Consider the following 23,950-nt stretch of genomic DNA (forward strand, 5'->3'; position numbering starts at 1 on the left):
TAGAGGTCTTTCTGGAGGTAAACCAACAGGTGTCTGGAGACGGTAGAGGTCTTTCTGGAGGTAAACCAACAGGTGTCTGGAGACAGTAGAGGTCTTTCTGGAGGTAAACCAACAGGTGTCTGGAGACAGTAGAGGTCTTTCTGGAGGTAAACCAACAGGTGTCTGGAGACAGTAGAGGTCTTTCTGGAGGTAAACCAACAGGTGTCTGGAGACAGTAGAGGTCTTTCTAGAGGTAAACCAACAGGTGTCTGGAGACGGTAGAGGTCTTTCTGGAGGTAAACCAACAGGTGTCTGGAGACGGTAGAGGTCTTTCTGGAGGTAAACCAACAGGTGTCTGGAGACGGTAGAGGTCTTTCTGGAGGTAAACCAACAGGTGTCTGGAGACGGTAGAGGTCTTTCTGGAGGTAAACCAACAGGTGTCTGGAGACAGTAGAGGTCTTTCTGGAGGTAAACCAACAGGTGTCTGGAGACAGTAGAGGTCTTTCTGGAGGTAAACCAACAGGTGTCTGGAGACAGTAGAGGTCTTTCTGGAGGTAAACCAACAGGTGTCTGGAGACAGTAGAGGTCTTTCTGGAGGTAAACCAACAGGTGTCTGGAGACAGTAGAGGTCTTTCTGGAGGTAAGCCAACAGGTGTCTGGAGACAGTAGAGGTCTTTCTGGAGGTAAGCCAACAGGTGTCTGGAGACAGTAGAAGTCTTTCTGGAGGTAAACCAACAGGCGTCTGGAGACAGTAGAGGTCTTTCTGGAGGTAAACCAACAGGCGTCTGGAGACAGTAGAGGTCTTTCTGGAGGTAAACCAACAGGCGTCTGGAGACAGTAGAGGTCTTTCTGGAGGTAAACCAACAGGTGTCTGGAGACAGTAGAGGTCTTTCTGGAGGTAAACCAACAGGCGTCTGGAGACAGTAGAGGTCTTTCTGGAGGTAAACCAACAGGTGTCTGGAGACAGTAGAGGTCTTTCTGGAGGTAAACCAACAGGCGCCTGCAGTTCATATTGGGGACTTGTTCACTTCTCTCATAGCATGGAGACTACAGAGTAGAGGAAGTTTTATACTTAATTGAGAAGTAATTAATTGAGGTGATTCAGTCCTTGCACCTCACTCTGTCGTTGCCTTTCACAAATGCAGAGCCACCAATGAATAATATTTCAGGTAGCAAATACTTTCAAGGTAGTGAAAATTTCCAAATATATGATATATCGCACAATCAGTGACATATCAACGAGGCAACTTTAAGATGAACATATTTCTAAAGATACAGTGAGAAAATAATCACACGAAAGATAAAATATATGTATAGAAGCGATATTTATTTGTAAACGGTATACAGCTGTTATACATGTAGATGAAGGCATTGCTGTGTAGCAATACAGTATAACTTTCTCTGTTTTGGTATGTACAAGAATTAACAGTAGTTATTACATGTATATCACACGCTATGTACGTAAGAATTTGCGACAATGTTTTGTTAGTTAAAAAACCAATGGCATATCTCCACAACAGATATCTACATGGACATAATATAACAAAGATAACAATTCATGTTCTAAAGACAAAGGTTTTAACAAGGTTTATACACTTCAGAAAGTGTATCTCTCTTATAAACAGAAGAAAAAAAACCCTAAGAGACTAAACTAAATCAGCTGATTCTTGTGACCTACTTGTCCACAGTTGCCATGGAAGCAGTTGCTATGTAAAAACAAGAATATAATGACTCAGCTATTTACAATGGAACATGATTTAAAGCACTTAAAACAATGGACATTAACAATATAAAGTGACAACATCTTTTATTTGTTCTGTGATATGATGCATGTGTTAATTGTTCTTTGAATAGAGGAGAAAATACCAAATGCAAACGGTTTTCCTGGCTTAGTAAGAAGACGTTAATTCAGTTTCTACTCCTATTTGTTCACAACCAACCCTGAGATAAATATTGCTGAAGAATACCGATAAAAAAAAACTCTGCAGAATGTGATTAAATGCGCAGGGGAGTTGAGAAACAGGCAAGTCCACGATACCAGGGTTTAACCCAGACGCAAAATCTATTCACAGCATAAATTCAAAGAATATATTCAACAATTGTATACTTCAAAAGTGTTTAAAACAAAATAAAATAACAATGAAAATCTGTCTAAAATGATAAAGGCTTGATGTCAACAGTACATCATTTTAATTATGCTGTTATAATTTAACCGTCATGAGAATGTAATATGCACAATTAAATATGAAGTATTATGAAAAATTAGGCATTAGAAAAAAAAAATATCTTCTTGGCAAATATGTTGTAGTACAGACAGCCTATTTCTCAATGAAATACATGCTTGTAGTCATACATTTGTTCGAACAACAGGAAAAAAAATATGTGTATCCAAATATGTGTATACAAATATGTGTATCCAAATATGTGTATACAAATATGTGTATACAAATATGTGTGATGAAAAAATACTAAATCACGTCTTACCACATCACTACTAGCTCAAATCTACCATGATTTAAAGAAATTCAGAAGGAAAAACAACAAAATGGAAGTCACCTTAGCTTCTATGCTTATTAAAACAATGTAGGCTTGTGTAAAGCCCGTCACAACCCAAATCACAGCTAAGCATATCGTTGTGTTAATATCAGCAGAGCTAAACAATGGACCACAACCAGAAATGGAAGCATTCAAAATCAGAATTCAGTTTTTACCAAATGCAAACAGATACGTGGTCCATTTTGATAGCAGTGAATGTCATGGAAATTCTGAATTCTGCTCACATTATGAAATAAAACATTTACAAACTAACCCCGTTTTCACTTCTGCTAATATGGGCAATGAATTTTAATTTGAGGTTGAACTCTTGGCGGATGTAGAATTATAATTTCTCAGCTTTGTCTTTTTTGTGTTCCTTATTGTGATCTTTTTCTCCTTTTTCCTTCTTGGACTTCTTTAGAAATCCGAACATACTTCCTCTCTTCTTCTCTTTCTCATGTTTGTGCTGGTCATAACCCATGGCTGCCGAATCTGAGGCTGGTCTTGTGGAAGGAAAAGTGGAGGATTTTGAACGCATCTGGAACAAGAAAGTAATTTTGTCACAGCACTGTATCTTCTCATCCATTCTGCGTTTGACCGATCGTTGCCTAACAACCTCCTCTTGAATTTATCATTACACAATGGCAACTAACATAAGTCCGTACTAAGGCCCTTGTTGAGAGCAGGGAAATCTACAAATTCCCCACCAAAGGTCAGGATTGAGCCTGTACCCCATAGATCAGCAGTTTGACATTCACTGGAAACCTCTCAATTTGTGGTAACACAAAACAAACAACCATGTTTCTGGCCGATGACTAAATCCATTTTTGAAATTTCTCTTTGGCCAATTCAAAATTTAACAGATTTATGCAGGTAGGAGGTACTGAGAAATGAGTTTGAACCAAATTGTATTAGCTTTGGAACAAATTAAAGTACAGTACAGCCGGATCCAAACCATCAATCCTACGTCCACTGTGGTCAAATGGTCAGTGTATCATACCCCGACCTTAATCAGACAAACCTAATACGCCATCGGTCTGCCAGTAACCTGCGGATGGTCGTGGGTTTCCCCTGGGCTCTGCCCGGTTTCCCCCACCATAATGCTGGCCACCATCGTATAAGTCAAATATTTTTGAGTACGGCGTAAAACACCAATCAAAATCAAATAATACGCCATCATCCTCTGCCTACTATCTGCGGCTCACGGTCCGTGGACAGTCAGTGCATGGTGACACCATTGTCAGAGTATCATTTTACGACATTCATTCACTTGCTGGAATTTGATGTAACGACAACGGACATACCCCATAAGCCTTGTATTATTGGCGCGACTTTCTCTATAAATTTTACAAACTTTATTACTGATTCTGAACGTGCTTATATTTTGTGAAAGGTAATTATTTGGGCTGTCCTAAAGTAAAAGAATGGATTGGAATTGGAATTTTCACCAGTACCAAAAATCATTTTTCACTTTCTTTAGTGTATTTTCATAATTTATAAATGGATAGGTAGAGGAATATTCTCACAATATTTTATACATTTTATAGCTTGATTTTATGCAAGATTTAAGATGCATATATATATATATATATATATATATATATATATATATATATAGGACTGGGGTCTACATCGCATGTCTTTAGGCGTATATAAAGGCTACATATGACTGCGCTTATGTTATAACATGAACATGTTTTTGTGCATATAAAAATTGATAAACGATAGGATCAACAATTGTGAAACCGGGGATACAATTCAGGGACTGGAGATTAAAGGGAAAACATTAACATGCTGAACTTTGTACGTGTCAGTGCTTTGAATTTTATAAATTATAGGCCTTGTGTGATGTACAGATTCATTATATATACATTTTCAACAGAGTTTTAAGCTTATATAAGTATGTAGGCTGACACACATCACACAATAAAGTCAAATATTCCTGTGTAATTTTGTCTCCAACATGAAACTGCTAAATTTACTGACAAGCCAAAGAACTCTAGTCCGTTTCCAAATTCTGGAACACCGCAATGGTTGTACAGATCAGTCATGTACAGGACAGCGGACTTTAGAGAAAGCAATGTGTTGCATATACATATATTGGTCAGCATATAGCTCTAAGTAGGCTTATTATTTAGCAATTATTAAAGTAATTTATATGAAAACAAAATATTGTTAACTCGAGATGCCCAGTACAAACTTGAATCCCCTGTCCTCAAGGAAACGGCGTATACAGATGGCGAACCAAAACAGGAGGGGATCCGAAGAGTAAACTATTACAACTCAAATTTTGTGTGAAATTTGTGAAAGTAAATATGCTGCAAGCCATTATGGTGTTCACAACAGACATGACCGTTTACAGGAAATCAGTTTTGTATTTAGCATTAAAGCATTTGATGATCATGGACCAAGGGTCCTTGTGTGATGGCCGATGTCACGGTACGTGTACGAAGGTGCATGGTAAGCGTACCATGCGCTTATCATGGGCCACCTGTCAGCATATCCTCCGGCCACAATGGGCGTAAGATTGATGGTGAGGATCCAGTTGTACTCACAGTACATGGTCGGCGTATTGTATGCTGACCATGGGCCACCTGTCAGCATATCCTCCGGCCACAATGGACGTAGGATTGATGGTGAGGATCCAGTTGTACTCACAGTACATGGTCGGCGTATTGTATGCTGACCATGGGCCACCTGTCAGCATATCCTCTGGCCACAATGGGCGTAGGATTGATGGTGAGGATCCAGCTGTACTCACAGTACATGGTCGCCGTATTGTATGCTGACCATGGGTCACCTGTCAGCATATCCTCTGGCCACAATGGGTGTAGGATTGATGGTGAGGATCCAGCTGTACTCACAGTACATGGTCGGCGTATTGTATGCTGACCATGGGTCACCTGTCAGCATATCCTCCGGCCACAATGGGCGTAGGATTGATGGTGAGGATCCAGCTGTACTCACAGTACATGGTCGGCGTATTGTATGCTGACCATGGGTCACCTGTCAGCATATCCTCCGGCCACAATGGGCGTAGGATTGATGGTGAGGATCCAGCTGTACTCACAGTACATGGTCGCCGTATTGTATGCTGACCATGGGTCACCTGTCAGCATATCCTCCGGCCACAATGGGCGTAGGATTGATGGTGAGGATCCAGCTGTACTCACAGTACATGGTCGGCGTATTGTATGCTGACCATGGGCCACCTGTACTCACAGTACATGGTCGGCGTATTGTATGCTGACCATGGGTCACCTGTCAGCTTATCCTCCGGCCACAATGGGCGTAGGATTGATGGTGAGGATCCAGCTGTACTCACAGTGCATGGTCGGCGTATTGTATGCTGACCATGGGCCACCTGTCAGCATATCCTCCGGCCACAATGGGTGTAGGATTGATGGTGAGGATCCAGCTGTACTCACAGTACATGGTCGGCGTATTGTATGCTGACCATGGGCCACCTGTCAGCATATCCTCTGGCCACAATGGGCGTAGGATTGATGGTGAGGATCCAGCTGTACTCACAGTACATGGTTGGCGTATTGTATGCTGACCATGGGTCAATTGTCAGCATATTCTCTGGCCACAATGGGCGTAGGATTGATGGTGAGGATCCAGCTGTACTCACAGTACATGGTCGACATATCGTATGCTGACCATGGGTCACCTGTCAGCTTATCCTCTGGCCACAATGGGCATAGGATTGATGGTGAGGATCCAGTTGTACTGTAGCTAGTACATATAGAAACACTACTGAATTTTTTTTGCTTGAACATCAAATTCCTCTTAGAGCCCAAATAACCTGTATATTCAAAAACACATCGGTCTTACCTTTACTTCATCTGATTCATCTAAAAACAGAAAAAAGGGGAAAAGGTTATTTAAATATTGTATTCAGAACTTCTCAAAACACACAATGCAGCATGAAACCTTCTCAAAATTATGGTGACATGATGTCTACAGTTCTGGTTACTACAACAGTTAGAAGCACCTATCACTAATACGGCTTTATGTCCATGGCTTTGTGGCACTGGCACCTAGAAGATAAATCTTGATTAACTTTTGACATGCTGTTGAACATCCAATGAAATAACTCTGAATCCAAATAAATGTCTATAAGTGCATCACTGTCCCTAAAGGTATTGATGAATTATAAAACTATCCGTGCGACAGTTCCATTTATGTTGCACGTTGCTGTTTCTGTTAACAACCAAATTAGTTAAAACTGAAGTCAACTGACACCTCTTAGAACACTTCCTGCTGTTGTTCTTGTAGTTTGATGGTATGCAGAATCATCGTTGACTGGCTGATGTGAGAAAGTCAAGGCTAAGATGAATTTTGGGTTCCGTTACTGTACATTGTTTATTCATGTGTGACCAAGGTGACAGGATTTAATCCAGAAGTCTTATCTCTATTTGTCAGCCAATCAGTGTTTATTCTGCATCTGCTCAACCCAGATGCTGGTGACCTTGTGCATACCTGAATCTCTCGCCTGCCAATCAGCATCATCGCTGTCTCGAGACACATTGAGTCTACCCGGTGGGGCAGATGACTGCGGTAAAGGAGGGGTGTCATCATCTGGGAGTGACAAACAAACATGAAATAATATCTCGCTATGCAATGTGCAATCAGTTTCATATTCCACACTGTTAACGGGGGAATGGTATTGTCCCAGCAAAACAACTAAAACAATTTTATTTACTTGACTGGTGTTTTCACGCCGTACTTAAGAATATTTCACCTATACAAAAGCTGCCAGCATTATGGCGCGAGAAAACTATCTACTGGTTGCTGACAGACCTTCCCAGAAACAGCCGAAGATGAAGCTAGCATGAGCTGGACTTGAACTCACAGTGACCCCACTGGTAAGAGGGTCCTGGGTCATTGCGCTGCGATGGCGTGCAAACCCCTTTGACCACAGAGGGCCCTCACGTTTCTTTATAAAGTCAAAACTACGTTTATGACTGAAGGTTTACCTGATGGCATGCTAATTTCACTCCCGCTGCGATCGTGTACAGACTGGTCTGTACGTGAAAAAGGTGTTCTTTCAGCAGGAGATTTCTGGTATTCAGGCTTTTCTGGGGTGCTTGACAACGCTCTTCCACGACTCGCAGGTACTGGATGTCCATCGCCATGGTGAGGCATGTCACCATGATGCGGTGGGGATGCATCTCCACTACGATGTTGTACCATTTCCTCGGAATCATGGGCCGATGATGGCGACCTTGTCTGTTTTAGAACTTCTTCTGGTGGTAAAGCTACAACAACAACACTTTCAGATCAGAACAGCGCACAAACACTAATCTTTCTCTAATTCTCTTCAAATTAAAAACCAGATATTATCAGCTTTTAATTATGGGTATAATTACTTACTTACATTATATAGGTGCAACACAGAAGTCACAGCTGAAACAATACAATATTAATGATGTTGTGATTTTTAATTAGCATTTTTACAAAAAGTTTAGTCTTAATATAATTTTGGTATACTGGCTTTGCTGAACAAGGATAATTTATTACTAGGGTAACATGCTTATACTCTGAAAGGACTACGACTACAATTCTGACATGCTAAATCTCTTAACACATTTCAATTCAAGCCTCCATTCCCAAAGCTTTCAGAAATTTTTTGCAAGCCAGCTTTTTTGTCCATATGCCTTTTTAGAAATAACCTTGCACCCCCTCACACCAGAAATAGAGCATGCCGGGTCACCTAATTGGAAAATGTGAAAATAGCATGCAACTTAATTCCTACATGATGGATAGCATATGATAAAAGAACCATAAAAGAGACAGTAAAAAGTGTTACACCAGTTTCAAAAGAATTACTAGTATATCTTATGAACATATCCTTACAAAGCACTTTTATGGCAATATCAACATTTTTTAACACCTCATATAATTTCATGTGTGTAAACAAGCAACAGGAACAAACAAACAATTTGACATGTAATGATAACGTGTGCAATGACAATAATGATAGCGTGTGCAATGACAGTATTCTGCTGAGACTGACTATCCCTAAAATAATTTGTTTATAACATTCCTACTTCAAGCAACCCCTGTTTATAGGTTGTGCTAAAATCAGATAAATAAGATGGAATACTAACTAATTTAAACGAATCAGATTTAAATTTTACTCTCAGTGGGACAAGTCATTATTAATAATTATTCTGGTTAATAGATTGTGTTAATTATTGTGTTAATAATGTGTTTTATTTTAGTGACACCACAATTTAAACCATCAGAAGTGTAAATTTCACAAACAAAACGAAAACATCTACTTGATCATGACAACTAGTGCATGTGTGAATTCAAATCCAGAAGTACCATTAAAAAACTAAAAGCATTTACAAGACATTCACAGTTAACGAAAGACAAAAAATCTACTCATGAGAGTGCAAGGGTGAATTCAAATCAAAAGTAGGCTACTAAAAAAAATACTAAACCCATTCAGATTTTTCAAAGATAAACTGCGCAATGACAGCAAACTTATAAGTTGCAACCAATCAGCAAAAAATGAACACGACAACAGCCAAAATCAATGTGAGGCAGTCAGAAATACAAATGTTCTGGACTCGGAAATACATTTTTTTTTTTTGCAACACCAAAATGTAAAAGTTATGGCAGGACAGGTTGTGTAAACATGCCATAAAACAATGCTATGTTTCCAGGGGGTATTTGTGACTCCAGAACAATTGTATTTTCCATTCAGGAAATCTAATAAAACTGCAAGCATTATTAGTAGTGTCAGCTCAACACATGGCACAACACTGAAAAACAAAGCAATATCACAAACTGGCATCTACGATGAAAGTCTCCATTGCCGACCCACATGCAGACAGTGCTGAAATAAAGGCAGGGTAAGTGGCTCAGTTTGATTGGGTGACACAGCATTATTGCGAGGTCAAAGTTTAAGGTCACCTCTTTGTTCAGATTCTGCCTCCTGACAAATATTCAAGTCCTCATCGTTATGAAGGGGAGGTAAAGCTGTGGGAACAATATCAACCAATGGGAAAACAGTTAACATAAACAGGAAACTCCTATATTTTCTGATCAATTACTCATAACTCAAATGTTATATATTAATGCTTGTATGTTTAAAGTTGGAATGACATTGTGATATAATTTGGTCATACCATTATGGTATAACAGTAAGGTCTGAAAGAAACAGAATTTGATAGGTTTTACTGACGGGTATGATCTAGGCAGGTCAAATCATTGTAAAACTAAGTGAACAGTCAAACATAACGTCAACCAGTCTGACACAAGGTCAATCAGTTTTACACCAGTTGGACACCTGCCCAAGTGGTGTTTAGATAATGCACTGTTCCGGTACTCATTTTCTTTTTCTCTCATTTACAGGATGGCGTTTTGGTTCATGGGCAAAGAGTGGGGAAACCATTGCAGCCAGGTACCTGATAAACCTCTGGGCCCAAAGCCACAGACAAGTAAAAAAGATCTTAATTCGAACACACTATCTGACTAGTCATGTGTTCAGGGAACATCAATAGGAAGTTGTTCAGTTTTCTCAGGCAATCAGTCTTCTTGTTATCTGACTTCTTGTTAACAACTTAACACAGTCATTTATCTGTAACAAATTTCTTCTTAACCAAGGCATTTTTTTCTGCCCGAGAAAATTTCTATAACATCTATCTATCAAAACCCAGCTATATTTCAAACTACAGTTTAGACCCTTTTGACCTTGAAAAGTGCAACCACATGCTCTCTGACCTTTTCTGAGATGTCTAAGGTGACTCGTGATACCACAGTAATAAGTATTCATTGTGAAACATGCCAATACTTTGATTTATATGTCCATGAACAACATTTTAAACCAACATGTTCAGCTTTCATCACACAATGTTTTCATAAACATTTAAATGTTATAAAACTATCAATTACAGTTCATAACATATACATATTATCCACATTAGTGTTTCTATTGAAGTCATTTTATAATCAAACCATGCATCACTAAACCAAAACAGCAACATCTGACTCGCACAACTGATTCCACATCGCATAAAAAAACACATAAAAAAAATTTATAATGAACGGCTAGGTGATGTTCATAGATCTAAGTGATCTATCGCCATGGTTACCACAGTGCAACATACCTGATTGGTTGTTGACCTTTTCACACCACTGTAGCATCTCAGTCTGGTTGCTGGCCTCAAATAAATACTCTGCTCCATCTGCAAGATGAAGCCGCATCACGTTCTTCTTTTTGGTATAATCTGATGCTATTTCACACTTTGAGTTGTGGATGTTTAGAGGAGGAGCAATGGCGTAGCTTTCTGCAAAACCTAGAAACAAAACAACATACCACATACAAGTATATATGGAGTAATACAATGAATTTTTCAATGGCATACTCAAGAATTATTTCATTTATACAATGGAAGCGGAGTAGGCTTATGATCTCAAGTAAGTTTAGCAAGTGTGATATATATCGTATTAGTTGAACTAACTTTGAGCTAAAGTGGACTTCACGTAAGATAACACAAAAGAAAACCATAGGCTGAATATTGCTAGCAATTCCCTGAGAGCAATAGAAATAGGGGAATCTGAGAATGCAACAGGCTTTTTTTGTGAGCCCTTTAATTACGCACTAGTATAAGACAACTGTAGTGGCATTACTTACCATCTTTGTCTTTAAAGAAGCAGAGAAGCTGTCCGCAAAGGACTGTGTACATGTTTTTCCACGAGCGGATAGTGGCCTTCTTTCCCCCAGATTGTAACTCTTGCTTCCTTTCCAAGAATCCTTCAATCTCAGCTGGAGGCAAACCAGCAGGTAGCTTGTACTTGTCCTTGAAACTGTGTGCCTTCCTCCGTAATGTAAAGCTGGGAGTCCTTTTAGTTTTTTTCTGGTCTTCATATCTAATATCATCACTACGCTTCATCACCGGGCTTGTGGGTGTTTTCAAAGCTTGCTTCTTCTCAAGCCCTGGACTTGAGAGAGGAGGTGTCATGGGTCGTGACGATGCATCCATGCCTGCGCCGTCATCATTGTTGTTGTTGTGCGTGGGGATGTTACTTGGTTTTTGTTTCCTTTCTACTGCAGACTCCTCTTGCTGAGCTTCACGGGGTAGAGGTGCCGTTGGCGGGGAGGAAGCAATAGGCGGAGGTGTTTCACTTCTGACACTATCAAAAGATTCATCCTGTAGCTGTTCGCGGGGAGACTGGGGTGGGGATGAAGAGTCGTCTCCCTGGGTTGTGACTTCATCGACCACAGCCTCAGGGGATGTTGGGACAAATTTACCATCTGCATTCCCTTCCGGATCGAGGGAACCACTGCGGCGGAATTCAGCAGCTTTCTGAAGTTTGACAGGAGCAATGGGTTCTGTTTGGCTTCTAAAGCTGAACGCACGTTTCACCTCGCGCTGGGGACCCTCCCCTTTTGTTGTGGCTTTGAAGGTTTGAGATCGTCCAATCAAAGACTTCACCATGGACTTATTGAGCTTCTTGCTCTCTTCCTCATTCCTGTGAGAAATACATCCATTATTTTGTCGTTAGCTTGTGTCTGAGCTTTCAAAAGTTAATTAATATCTTATTTTACTGCACATGGCCAAATATTTCGTCCATAAAAAAAATTACAGATTTTACTGGATTACATGAGTTCTTTTTTTTTTTATAGAAAGGTGTTTTAATGTTTGCTTGGAAGGTAGGATAATATTCTACCGGATCAATGCAAGTTTCAGCTTCAAATATAAGCTTTTATGACATTTATTCCATCTCTAAAATGAACAAATTTTTGGGGGCAAATTATTAGGATAAATACACATGATCATATAGTTCTCATGATATAAGGTATATCTACAAGGAAACCACAGCCAATCTGCAAAGGATGCTACAAAAATTAACCAAGAACAGATTTTAATATGCTCTTATTCCATGCATGTACACATGTAGGTTTTACACTAGTTTGCAAAGACAACTTACCTTATTTTTTATTTATTTATTTATTCATTTTATTGGTGTTTTACGCCGTACTCACAAGAATATTTCACATATACGACGGCGGCCAGCATTATGGTGGAAGGAAACCGGGCAGAGCCCAGGAGAAACCCACGACCATTCGCAGGTTGTTGCCAGACCTTCCCACATACAAAGACAACATACCTTATTTTTTTTTAACAGTACTGCTAACATCCGCATAAAGTATTTAACCTACTTTGACTTTTCATCATCGGTCTCAGAGCCCTCCTCATCTTTCTGTTTCTTCAGAAGAACATCACGTGCCTTCTTCTGCTCCTCTTCTCTACGTCTCTCCTTAAAACAACATCACACAATGTACATAAGAATTCATTAGAATTCCTGATGAGATTAAATTTTCAAGGTCTCACAATAAATACCGCTCAAAAAGTCATATTTACTCATTAATTTGATTGTTACCATACCCAAGAAAATTTTCACTTATATGACAGTGGTAAGGGTTATAGGCATAGAAAAAGATGTCAGAAAAGGGCAAGTCACCTGCACTTTCTGGTGTCTGCCAGATGCCAGAAAAGGGCGAGTCACCTGCACTTTCTGTGTCTGCCAGATGCCAGAAAAGGGCGAGTCACATGCACTTTCTGGTGTCTGCCAGATGCCAGAAAAGGGCGAGTCACATGCACTTTCTGGTGTCTGCCAGATGCCAGAAAAGGGCGAGTCACATGCACTTTCTGGTGTCTGCCAGATGCCAAAAAATGGCGAGAGTCACATGTACTTTCTGGTGTCTGCCAGATGCCAGAAAAGGGCAAGTCACATGCACTTTCTGGTGTCTGCCAGATGCCAGAAAAGGGCGAGTCACATGTACTTTCTGGTGTCTGCCTAACAGATTAGTCCCAACAAGCGCCTGGCGCAATATTCATGACAACATATCATACACAATGTTTGTCACCAAGGTAAATACACTTTGGCCAGCATAAACTCCCAAATAATATTCTTTCCACCTCATGTGAACTCAAACGCCTTTCTAAAGGATTTGACACAAAACCAACATGTTCAGTCAAATATAATGATTCTGATAATCAGTGGGTGAATGCATGTTTATAGTTAACTCTTCAAATCAGATATCTATCCATTTTGTGAGAGGCCCACTCAGGGAGTTTCCAAAATGGCTGACGCATGTCTTCTGATTAAGTGCTTGATTCTGGCATCTGCGGTCAAAACCCCATAACTTATCTCCACACAAGAAAATGAAATTTACCCAGAGTGAAATTCCAAAATAAAGATGTCAAAACCAGTTTCTAAATTAACAGACAATAATCTCAATCGTAGAATTGCGAGTATACCTGAATCAAAGATGAAATTGTCGCACGACAAAAGTCCAGCACCAAACAAAACACAACACAACGCAAATAGAGAGATAGAGAGAACTAAAATACTTCTTTTCTGCCCAAGAAATAGGAAAGTTTTCCAAGGTAACCAAACTTAAATATATCCACAATCTCACAAACAAATCAGTGAGGAGGGAAAGTGCTGAAGTTGACAGATTTCTGCACTCACTTCAAAGCTAATGTACTTGTATAATTACCATACAATGATCAGCCTTGGTATGGAGAAGAAAGAATCAAAATCATTAGAAACTGTAAAACTAACGACTACAAGAAATGAAGACAAATTTTCAATCACAACAAGCTACAGGAATCTATTTGAAAACATACAACAAACTACAAACGAAAAGAAAAGGGCAACTACGTGGAACAGTATCTTTTAAGCTACAAAGGAAGACACTATATCATGAATGCAATGAGGGCAGGAAAATTTATACTTCTGACAAAACTGATTAGATTAAAAAAATGAGACCCATTTTACTTCTATTCACAATTGCTGCATTACAATTTCTGTCATCAACCAAATTATGTATCTGATTTGTGTTACATTTGATTCATGTTCTATGATCTGTTCCTGTCACATGAATAGAATGCATTACCCAGTTATTAAACTGGAGGGTTCAATTTCAAAAGGATCAGACAAGGAGTCGGAATTAAAAACTCACTTCCAAAATACGCTCTTGTTCCTTTCTCTTGATCTCTTCCAGTCGGTCTTTCTCTCTCCTGGCCTCATCTTCTAACAGTCTCTGCTTCTCAAAACACTTTCTGGTCATCAAATGCTTTTTCAATCTGCAAGATATTTTAAATTCATTACATCACTGTCAAATTCTACTTACAAGACGCTAGTCGTTTTGTTGGGGGGTTGAGTAACTACTGACCTGTGGCAAGCTAAAGAGTAGTATTTCACTGACTGCTTGATCTCCACTAAACTTCATGTTAGACCACTTAAACTGCCTCAAGAGCAGAGAGGTGGGTAAATCTCAAGGATTGCAAGTCTGGGATTGAACAAACACTGCACGAATCTCTGTGATTCAAAGACCAGCATGTATATCACTCGGGCACAATCTCAAAGACATATCTTTTAATTTTATAGAATTTATAAACAATGCTGTCACCTTATTCACCTAATTTTGGATAAAACGAACACCAACCTGGACTCTTCTGTTCAGTGCAGTGAATTTGTCTTCCTGTGCTGACACTGTCTTTTCAAAATCGTCATGGCGACGTAAAAGCTCCTCAACAGTTTCAATGGAATCTCCGTAGTATTTTTCTCGCAACATAGGCTCTCGGCAATTTAGCCAAGCATCCAGTAAGTCCATCTCATGTTTGAATTGCTAAGGAAAGAAAAACTTTGTTCATTAGAACCTGTAAACAGTTTTATTTAGATATCAAAGGCCACAGCTGACATGTACTTATATCGACATGTCTATATTGCAAACAAAGCAACTTCTATTTGACTAAACAGTCCAATAAAATATGGGACAAAAACTTTGAACAAACAATTATGGCCACACATTTAAGTATAAATTCAAATAAAGTTTAAATTTCATTTCAATATGAGAAATATCATGCACCCCCCACCCCCCCCTTGAGCTGTGAACAAAATTTCATTCAAATCTGTGTATGCTTTTATGTGTATAATGGGAGACTCGATTAAGAGCAACACAGAACGTCCAAATGACAGTAGAACGCATCGTTTTCTTCTGTGCAGTGCATGCAGTGCATGTGTACTTCATATGTGTTTTATGAGTACACCTTCGTCGATAAATGTGATGCAATAAAGGAAAGAACTAATGAGTTCACAGCTCTGAGCCATCTTAACACAGGCAGTAAGGAGTTGTATAATGAGTACTCCAGTACTTTTTTTAAAACATCACATCGGCAGACATAATGTTGTTGGCAGAGGCAATGAAATTTACCAAGTTGCCACAAACTGAGCCTGCCGTAACTTCCCTGACAGCATACAGTAAAGCGATATGTCACCGTGGCGACAGTTCTTGACGTAGTATTGGGACAGCTCTGTAGAGCGAGCTCCATAGCCCAGAAGTCCGGTTGATTTGCACCCACCTGAGCCTCAAGGTTCTGTTCATACAGCACTTGTCTCTGTGACCAAGTCTTCATCAACGCCTGCCAGTACTCATTCAGCAGCTTTATCTTCTCCTTGATCTTAAAACAAAGAACAAAACATTATATAAAGGATATATGAAATGGTACTATAAAATGGCGAGTATGGATGTAAGGAAAATGAGGCTTTGCCACAAAAATGCAATCAAAACAACTTTCATTTTTGAGGAGTATTTCTTATTTCTTAACATCCACCCCTATAACAAGTTATACATATTTTCCATCAATGGTCGGCAATATTTATCCATAAAGATAATTGGAACACACGATCAGCTTGTAGCTCCTAATTCGAACTCTTCCTTGAGGTCGTTCCGACAGCTATCACCACTGAGGTCACCACTGAGGTCACCACAGCAGGCTCCTTCATATCCAGACTAACCACTTGGGCCTCAGGAAAACTGTAGTTTGAAGACATTTTTATGCAACAAGAAGAAAGCTGAGTAGCTTTTATTGTACTTTTATGTCGTCCCACATCACATACTCCGTTTTAAGACATAAATACCAAGGGTTTGAAGTATTCTATCTAAAGCCTCAATCTCAACTATTAAACTTCTGTACATATTTGAAGACACTAAGACAACTTTCACACAAAATAGCAGAGGTACTTTCCCAGAGCCATGCAGCTGGATGAACAGAAAATTTGGAAAACTTATTATCCAACCCTGATCATATTTCAAGTATCATAAAGGAAGCTTGAAAATGTAGTATGTATAACATAAGTTATCAATTTTCTAGCTCCTCAAAATATTCCTGAATCCAGAAAACTATTTAACTGATTGGTGTTTTACTCTGTAATCAGGACTGTTTCACTTGTATGACAACAGCCAGAATAATAGTGGAAGAAAACCTGGGCAGATCCAGAAAACTGAACAACAGACGATGCCATCAAGTTTGGTGTCGATCAACATGAACATAATAGTAGTACTTCAAAATCTAAAAGGAAAACTGTTCTTCAAATATACAGTGCTGACATGAATACCAATTAACGTCACGGCATTTGACAACTCTAAGTGAAGCGGTTCTGTAGATCTAATGAAAATGCCAAAAAATCATTCACAATACAGACTGTCAAGTGCTCATCAAAGTACTCACCTCCCCAGACAGGAAGTGTCCACTGTTGATCAAGGCCTGGCCAGTCTGATGGAAATTCTGGAATTGTTCTTTACGACTGTCAATCTCCGCCTTTCTCTCCTTGTGGCGTGTCAGCTGGAACTCCGCCCCTGGAAGATCTCTGGCTAACTCATCCCCAGTGATTAGAGCCATCATCTCACTACACCAGGCGCTGAAGAGAAAAATACCGTACTGTACATAGTATGCCATAGTTAGATTTTTAAAATTTACTTATTTGATTGGAGTTTTATCTGTACTCGAGAATATTTCACGTACAAGACCAGCCTTATGGTGGAAGCAAATAGGGGAAATCCCAGGAAAAACTCACAACCATCCGCAGTCTGCTGACAGACCTTCCCAATTACGAACCATAGTTACAAATATTCCCTCATTCATGGCTGGCAGGAATTATTAAACTAGTTAAATTTGGAATATTAACAAAATCAATTTTTTTTCACCACTGGACTAATGAAATGAATTAATTAAGCAGTAATTTAATATTGTTAATTTGCAAAAAAGCTTACTATAGTGTAATAGTGTAAAAGTGTGGGTACACCACATAAAGGAGATGGCAAATAAAACATCTTTGAAATATTAAACCCTCAACAATGCACATAAAGATGACAAATAAAGGTAAGAAACTGGGCCTAAGTTCCTAAGGCCGCTTTCACAAGGTGCCATATCTGTTCTTTTTTCATTCTAAAAGTTGATACAAAACGCCCCATGTGATAAAACCTTGAGCACTGACAAAGTCGTTGGACACTCTCACCCTATTTACCTGAGTTCCCTATAGTCATTGAAGTACATCTGTATTTGCTCAGCCTGCTGTAGCTTGTCCTTCCTCAGCGTGGCCTTCTCCACCAAGTTATTCCAGGCCTGCACCATCTCCTCATGTTTGGTGGCGATGTGCTCCTGAGCATCAGGGAACAGACCAATCAAACGCTCTGCCTCCTTCGTGATGGCTTCCACCTGGTCGCTAATGGCTGCCAAATCTCGCTGATAAGTTCAAAAGAAAAGTTAGTGTCCAATGTCAGTTAGAGTTAAAAAGAACAACACTGTCCCAGATAAAAACAAAATAACCTAAAATTGCTCTTTTTGCCTGCTTTTGAGAACTATTGCTCTTAGTAAGGTTGTTTCGAGGTTAGGATGATATTTTTCTGCCAGAACATAAGTTTCAACACCAAAAGTTATATTTTATGACATGTATTTGCTTCTAAAATCTTTTACTCATTTGTATTAATACAATTTTTTAAGAACACTCCACCAGATGTATGCCAATTATTAAACAGATAACAATGATGTAATACAAGACAGTTCTTTGAAGGCAACATGCATGAAGTCAAGAAGAAAAAAAATCCCTCCCCAAAATGTGTGCCAAATTTTCAGAGGTATGTTCTGTACCTCGAGTCCTTCATGCCGGCTATTAAGTGCTTGTACACTCTCTAGATCATGGCCGTAATCGTCAGTCGATACCACTCCGTCTTTCTCCTGGATCCAGTTCAGGGTGTCATCTGCGTCTCTTCCGTACATGTGTACCTGTTTGGCTCCCGTCAGCGCCTGCCAAAGATGAAAAAACAAAAGTATTTGAAGATCTCTGTGCCAAAAATAACAATCAAACAAACAAACAAAAATTCAAGTTGCTCCGAAAAATATGTCTAATCTCATTTACATGCAAGGAGTCAGGCGTGTATAGATATAATCAAAGAAGAAGAAATTTCCTGGTTTTAGAATTTATTTGGAGGTGCATAGCAAAAATCTAACCTCTTGCCGAGCATGAGCTACTTCTTTCAATTCTGACCACATCTGATTGATTTCATTTCTTCGTTTCTCAATATTATTGGTCTCAAAATGTTTAGCATTGCACATTGTGGTGGCCGTATTATTGATGGCAGCTATTCGCTCTTCTCCACTGTTGAGCTCTCGGATGAAATCTTCAAACTTTTGTTGTAAAATCTGCAAAAAACAATATGAGAGATTTTCAAATAATATCTACTGCTATGATAAAGCCTGACCAAGAAAAACTGACTAAAATGTAATCAAAAAAAGACAAAAACAAACAAAAAAAAAAAACAGTTGGTTATCCAGAATAAGTTGATTACTGTCTTTCAAGGTGAGCTAAAACTATTTGAGTAGCTAAAAGAGAAGTCATAAAAAATGAGTGGCATTAAACCTGGCCCATGGGAAATGTCCATTTGCTCAAGAGACGCCATGCAGGGAAGTTTGGTGAAAACTCAAACATGGCTTTCATAGTTGCTGAGTTCTAGACATTCCAGATAGCCAGAACAGGAATCCAGAGCAAAACAAAGAACCTGTGTGGAACATTTTCTTCCTGTGCTGGCTAGGGACGCAGTTTGTTACATTTAATGTGAAGCTTTTCTTATGTTTCATACTTTTCACGTTACACTTCTAGCACATGTGCAGAGCTGTGAAATGACTGGGCCACTGTCTCACCATTAAAATTTCACTATGTGAAGATCTCACCTCTACATGTTCCAAATCTTCACCGTAATCTTCAGAAGACGCTATGACACCTTTGTCAGAAATCCAGTCAATGGTGTCATCTGCTTCCCGGTAAAATTCGAACAGTTTAAGGCTGTCATTCAGTTTGACTCGTCTCCTTGTTGCCATGTCTTGAAGCTCACTGTACTGCTGTTCTATGTTGTTCTGAAAACACCGAAGTGGATGGTTAAGATTCTCTTGACTTGTAATATACATTTATATTTATTTGATTTATCTGATTGGTGTTTTATGCCGTACTCAAGAATATTTCACTTATACGACGGCGGACAGCATTATGGTGGGAGGAAACCCACGACCATCCGCAGGTTACTGCAGACCTTCCCACTTACAGCCGGAGAGGAAGCCAGCATGAACTGGACTTGAACTCACAGCGACCACATTGGTGAGAGACTCCTGGGTCATTACGCTGCGCTAGCTCGCTAACCGATTGAGCTATACATTTGTACAAATACTTGTATTTCTATGATCTTAAGAATAATTAGTTTAACACCAAAAATTATAAATTGTGTTTCGCTTCGGCTCTGATAGCAGTGGCAAGACATAATAAATTTAATAGCTCTGCACAAAACAGTTCTCAAGATAAAAACATAAAAAAAAATAAATAAAAAACATATTAAAATATAAAAATATTTCATTAATATAACCATTGTCAGATTTATGCTTGTAGATTTACAGGCAGAGCGCTGTGAAAACGAACATGCTTCACAAATTATCTGATAAATACTTATGAACAATACAGAGTTTACAAGCAGGAGTTATTTGATTTTTCAAAGCATCATGAATATTTTACTGAAAGGTTTGTCAGAAAAATGCTCGGTTAAGTGTAGACAAACCACTTGTCTTCTCACCTGTTGTTTCTGAATGTTGTTCAGGTCATAATGACCTTTATCCAGCAGAGTTCGGCTCAGAGCAGCAAGCTCCCCGATGTTGTTACCAAAGTTGTCAATATCTCGGTCCAAAGCATCAAGTTTCTTCAACAATGCCTGCATTGAAAAAGATCAGTTCTAATGAAAATATTATTCCCTTCTGATAGTCGTGAAGAAAGAAGTTGCACAGTAAAAATATTTTATCTTATGCTGGTATGTTATGTTTTTAATGTGGATAAGATTACCTGAACGGAATCTTCATCTTTTCCTAAGTCACTGCTGGTTAACAGGGGCTGCTTTTCTCTCATCCAAGACTCCGCTTCAGCAATTTCGGAATAAAACTGAAAAATTTCAAAAAAGACACATTATGAAAACCATGAACCAAAATGTCCCCACTGATGCTACAGTTTTGCAGGAAAATCAATTTCATGTATTAAATCTAACAGTTAAAAGTCTGATTAACCATAACAGTCAGTGAATGACCGCTGTTTATTACAAGCGTATTTGATCTAAAATTTTGACTAACTTACTCATTTTGCCTGATTTGGAGAGTTCTATTGATCTTAGAATGGTGATCCAAGGATGACACTCTACTGAAAATATGTTCTAGCACAAAAGGTAATCTTCTTTGAACTTCGCTAAAATTTCTGAAGATTCTAGGCAGATTTTTGGGGGGCATGTACTGTTCAGTAGACACTTCTTATGTCTTACCTTTTGCACTTCTAGAGACTCCTGGAGTTTAGCTCGTCTCTCTGAAGCCATGTCTTTCAAACTTTTCATTTCAGACTGCAGTTCGTTCAGCCTAGCCTGCACGTCTGATGCAGCAAAGTGCTTGCTGCGGATCATGCCTTGGGCAGTAGATGCTACTGCATCTACCATGGGCTCATGAGCCATTATCTCAGATTCTAATGCCTAAAGAAGAAAGGAGGAAAACTAGGATCATATATTTCGTTAACTTGACTACAAAAATGCGACACACAAATTGCTCAACCTTTTCGCACAAGAAGGAGCACCTTTCAGTGTAATTTATGCACAATTTAATTTGATTTTGGGGAAAAAACTACATTCACTGAATTGCACAATTTCAGGGTTTTGAAAAAAGTATAATATTATCAGTCTAGACAGCATAATCTTCAGAAAATGCTTGAATAAACACCTACTGAAAAATTGCAGTAGCAAGACCTTTTCATGGCATTCCAGATTCTGAATTTTTCACATCTGCTTTAAAGTCTGAGCAGAAATCAGTCAAACATTTATTTCTGTACATTGGTTAAGATTACTGGCTGATTGAGCTTTGTAACCTTCATCCTACACAGATCTTCTACAAATGTACCTGATGTTTCTTGACAAGGCTTTGGACATTTGACAGTGTTGTTCCAAGATCTTTAGAACCAGCCAATGGTTTCTTTTCCTTGATCCAAGAAATTTCGTCCTCAAGGTCACGGTAAAGCTTGTAGAGATGTAGGGCGTCACCGAGGTTGTCTCTGCGAATGGTGCAGGGTTCAGACAGGGCGGCGTATTTGGCCTGTACTTCTTTGGCCTCAGCTGTCAATTCTTTGTACATGAAGTGTTTGTTCTCTTTGAACACCTGGGCAGTTTCAATCACATCCTGAACTTTCTCTTCATGGTTACTAATGTCCTGTTCCAGAAGCTAAAAAATGAAAATACTTTCATTGTTGGGAAATTTTCAGCGATGTAGCATTTTTTTCTTTAAAACATAAAAGGGTAAATTTAAGTGACACTTATGTACTTTGAAGAAAAGATGCTGCACTTGGTTTTTACGCATAAATAACACATCCAAATTCTAAATAATGTGAGGAAAACAAATAATCTTTCAAAAATAATCAGATCATTACTATTGTCATATTAAAGGAAGGGTGGCATAATAAAACAATTACGGGTTGGCTAACTGGAAGTCTTTAACAAAAATCTATGACCCACATTACACACAAGTTGTATTAAAACTTGTACACGGTTTGTACACGCATCTAAGTTCAGTTCAACATCAGACAAATCCATGAGGTACAGGCATGCCTTTGTGATGAATGTTTGATGGGTGTATAATGAAACATTTGGTAACACTGCCCAAGAACAAACCTGATGTTTCCTTAGAAGATTAGTTACAGATGTCAAATCCTTCCCATGATCCTCCGAGATCAGCTGATTTTCCACCTCCTCCATCCAGGTGTTGAGATCACTGACAAGCCGCTTAAAGAGCAGAGCCTGAAAAACACATCGGAAACACATCAATAACAGACATGGGAAAAGTCTCTTAGCTGTGACTGCAGAACCACATGTCCAAATCTGTTGTCGAAATAATGGAAACCTAGAAATGATGGAAACCAACAGAACGATGGCAACCAACTAAACGATGGCAACCAACTGAACAATGGAAACCAACTAAACGATGGCAACCAACTAAACGATGGAAGCCAACTACCCAATGGAAACCATGAAATAATGGAGTCTAGAACAACAAATCATCCACTGCACTGATAGAGATGCAGATACAAGCATCAAATTAATTAGTAAAACAGTGAAAGGGTGAAATATACCTAAGAAAACGAATGGCTGACAGGGTATTCATAAAATGACGGCATGTCCTGTGACGTGGAGACAGATGTGGAAAGCAATGATCTTGTACACACCATTATCTGATCAACAATCTTTTGACCATGGCACTGTCAGCATTTTATGAAATTTTATGAACATAGCATCAGTATCAAAAATTTTTTTTATAACAATTGGTCATTCTCTCTCAACAAAAGGAATGGTAAGACATGACTAACCTTGTGAGCATCCTGTAATTTGTCCTTCTTGTCAGAGCTGGCGGTTAAGAGAGCCTTCCAGCTGAGCTCCAACTCGTTCAGTCTCTTCCTGATGTCAGCCTTTTCATAGTGGTCAGATTGGATCAAAACCTCTCCTTCCTAAGGTGCAAACAAGAAGTATATTTTTTTCCACCACAAGCTATACTTGTATGATTAACATATTTAAAATCATTTGGTCAATATATTCAAACATTTTTTAACGCTGATGAAAGTAGAAGATGAAAATTGAAAACAGGTAAATTTTATATAAAACTTTTATGACTTCCATTTAATTCATGTAATGAGTAATAGTCTTATCTCTTTCAGTAACTTTTAGGGACCTTTAAGAAAACTGGCCTAAATCCTGATTTATCTCCCCTGGTGACCTCACCTCAGTCACAGCATTAACCCTGTTCCTGTTGGCAATAATCTCAGCCTCAAAGGCCTGGTGTTTCTGTAGCTTTCCTTGGAGGTTCGTGGGATCACGGTAAGACTCATCCATTGCAACCTGCATTTTCTCGCTCACCCAGCCAGACACCTGAATAAAAACATCACCAGAAATTGTGTTTTCACATGTCTTCTGTCACTTGAGATACCCACTACAAAATAATCTTCAAACAACATGAAACACTAAATGCAAAAAATTTCTTTTCGCCCATGGTGCAGAAGCACTGACAGCTAC

General features: G+C 39.0%; 1 protein-coding gene across 1 annotated transcript in view; it reads right to left on the reverse strand.

Annotated features, from left to right (window-relative positions):
• Positions 1 to 1,285: 1,285 nt before the first annotated feature.
• LOC135466408 (spectrin beta chain-like) overlaps positions 1,286 to 23,950 on the reverse strand; it is a 153,590-nt gene continuing 130,925 nt past the window's right edge. Inside the window, 23 exon segments of the mRNA XM_064743860.1 lie at positions 1,286 to 3,052; positions 6,352 to 6,371; positions 7,000 to 7,098; positions 7,497 to 7,778; positions 9,445 to 9,510; positions 10,641 to 10,829; positions 11,168 to 12,006; positions 12,698 to 12,795; positions 14,507 to 14,620; positions 14,999 to 15,175; positions 15,909 to 16,007; positions 17,058 to 17,247; positions 17,854 to 18,071; positions 18,477 to 18,632; positions 18,837 to 19,028; positions 19,557 to 19,739; positions 20,444 to 20,578; positions 20,707 to 20,802; positions 21,173 to 21,373; positions 21,795 to 22,112; positions 22,559 to 22,684; positions 23,251 to 23,388; positions 23,660 to 23,806. Coding sequence (XP_064599930.1) covers positions 2,858 to 3,052; positions 6,352 to 6,371; positions 7,000 to 7,098; positions 7,497 to 7,778; positions 9,445 to 9,510; positions 10,641 to 10,829; positions 11,168 to 12,006; positions 12,698 to 12,795; positions 14,507 to 14,620; positions 14,999 to 15,175; positions 15,909 to 16,007; positions 17,058 to 17,247; positions 17,854 to 18,071; positions 18,477 to 18,632; positions 18,837 to 19,028; positions 19,557 to 19,739; positions 20,444 to 20,578; positions 20,707 to 20,802; positions 21,173 to 21,373; positions 21,795 to 22,112; positions 22,559 to 22,684; positions 23,251 to 23,388; positions 23,660 to 23,806 — 4,278 coding nt within the window. The 3' untranslated portion in view covers positions 1,286 to 2,857.

This window comes from Liolophura sinensis, chromosome 6 (genome assembly GCF_032854445.1).
Source record: "Liolophura sinensis isolate JHLJ2023 chromosome 6, CUHK_Ljap_v2, whole genome shotgun sequence".
Lineage (NCBI taxonomy): Eukaryota > Metazoa > Mollusca > Polyplacophora > Chitonida > Chitonidae > Liolophura > Liolophura sinensis.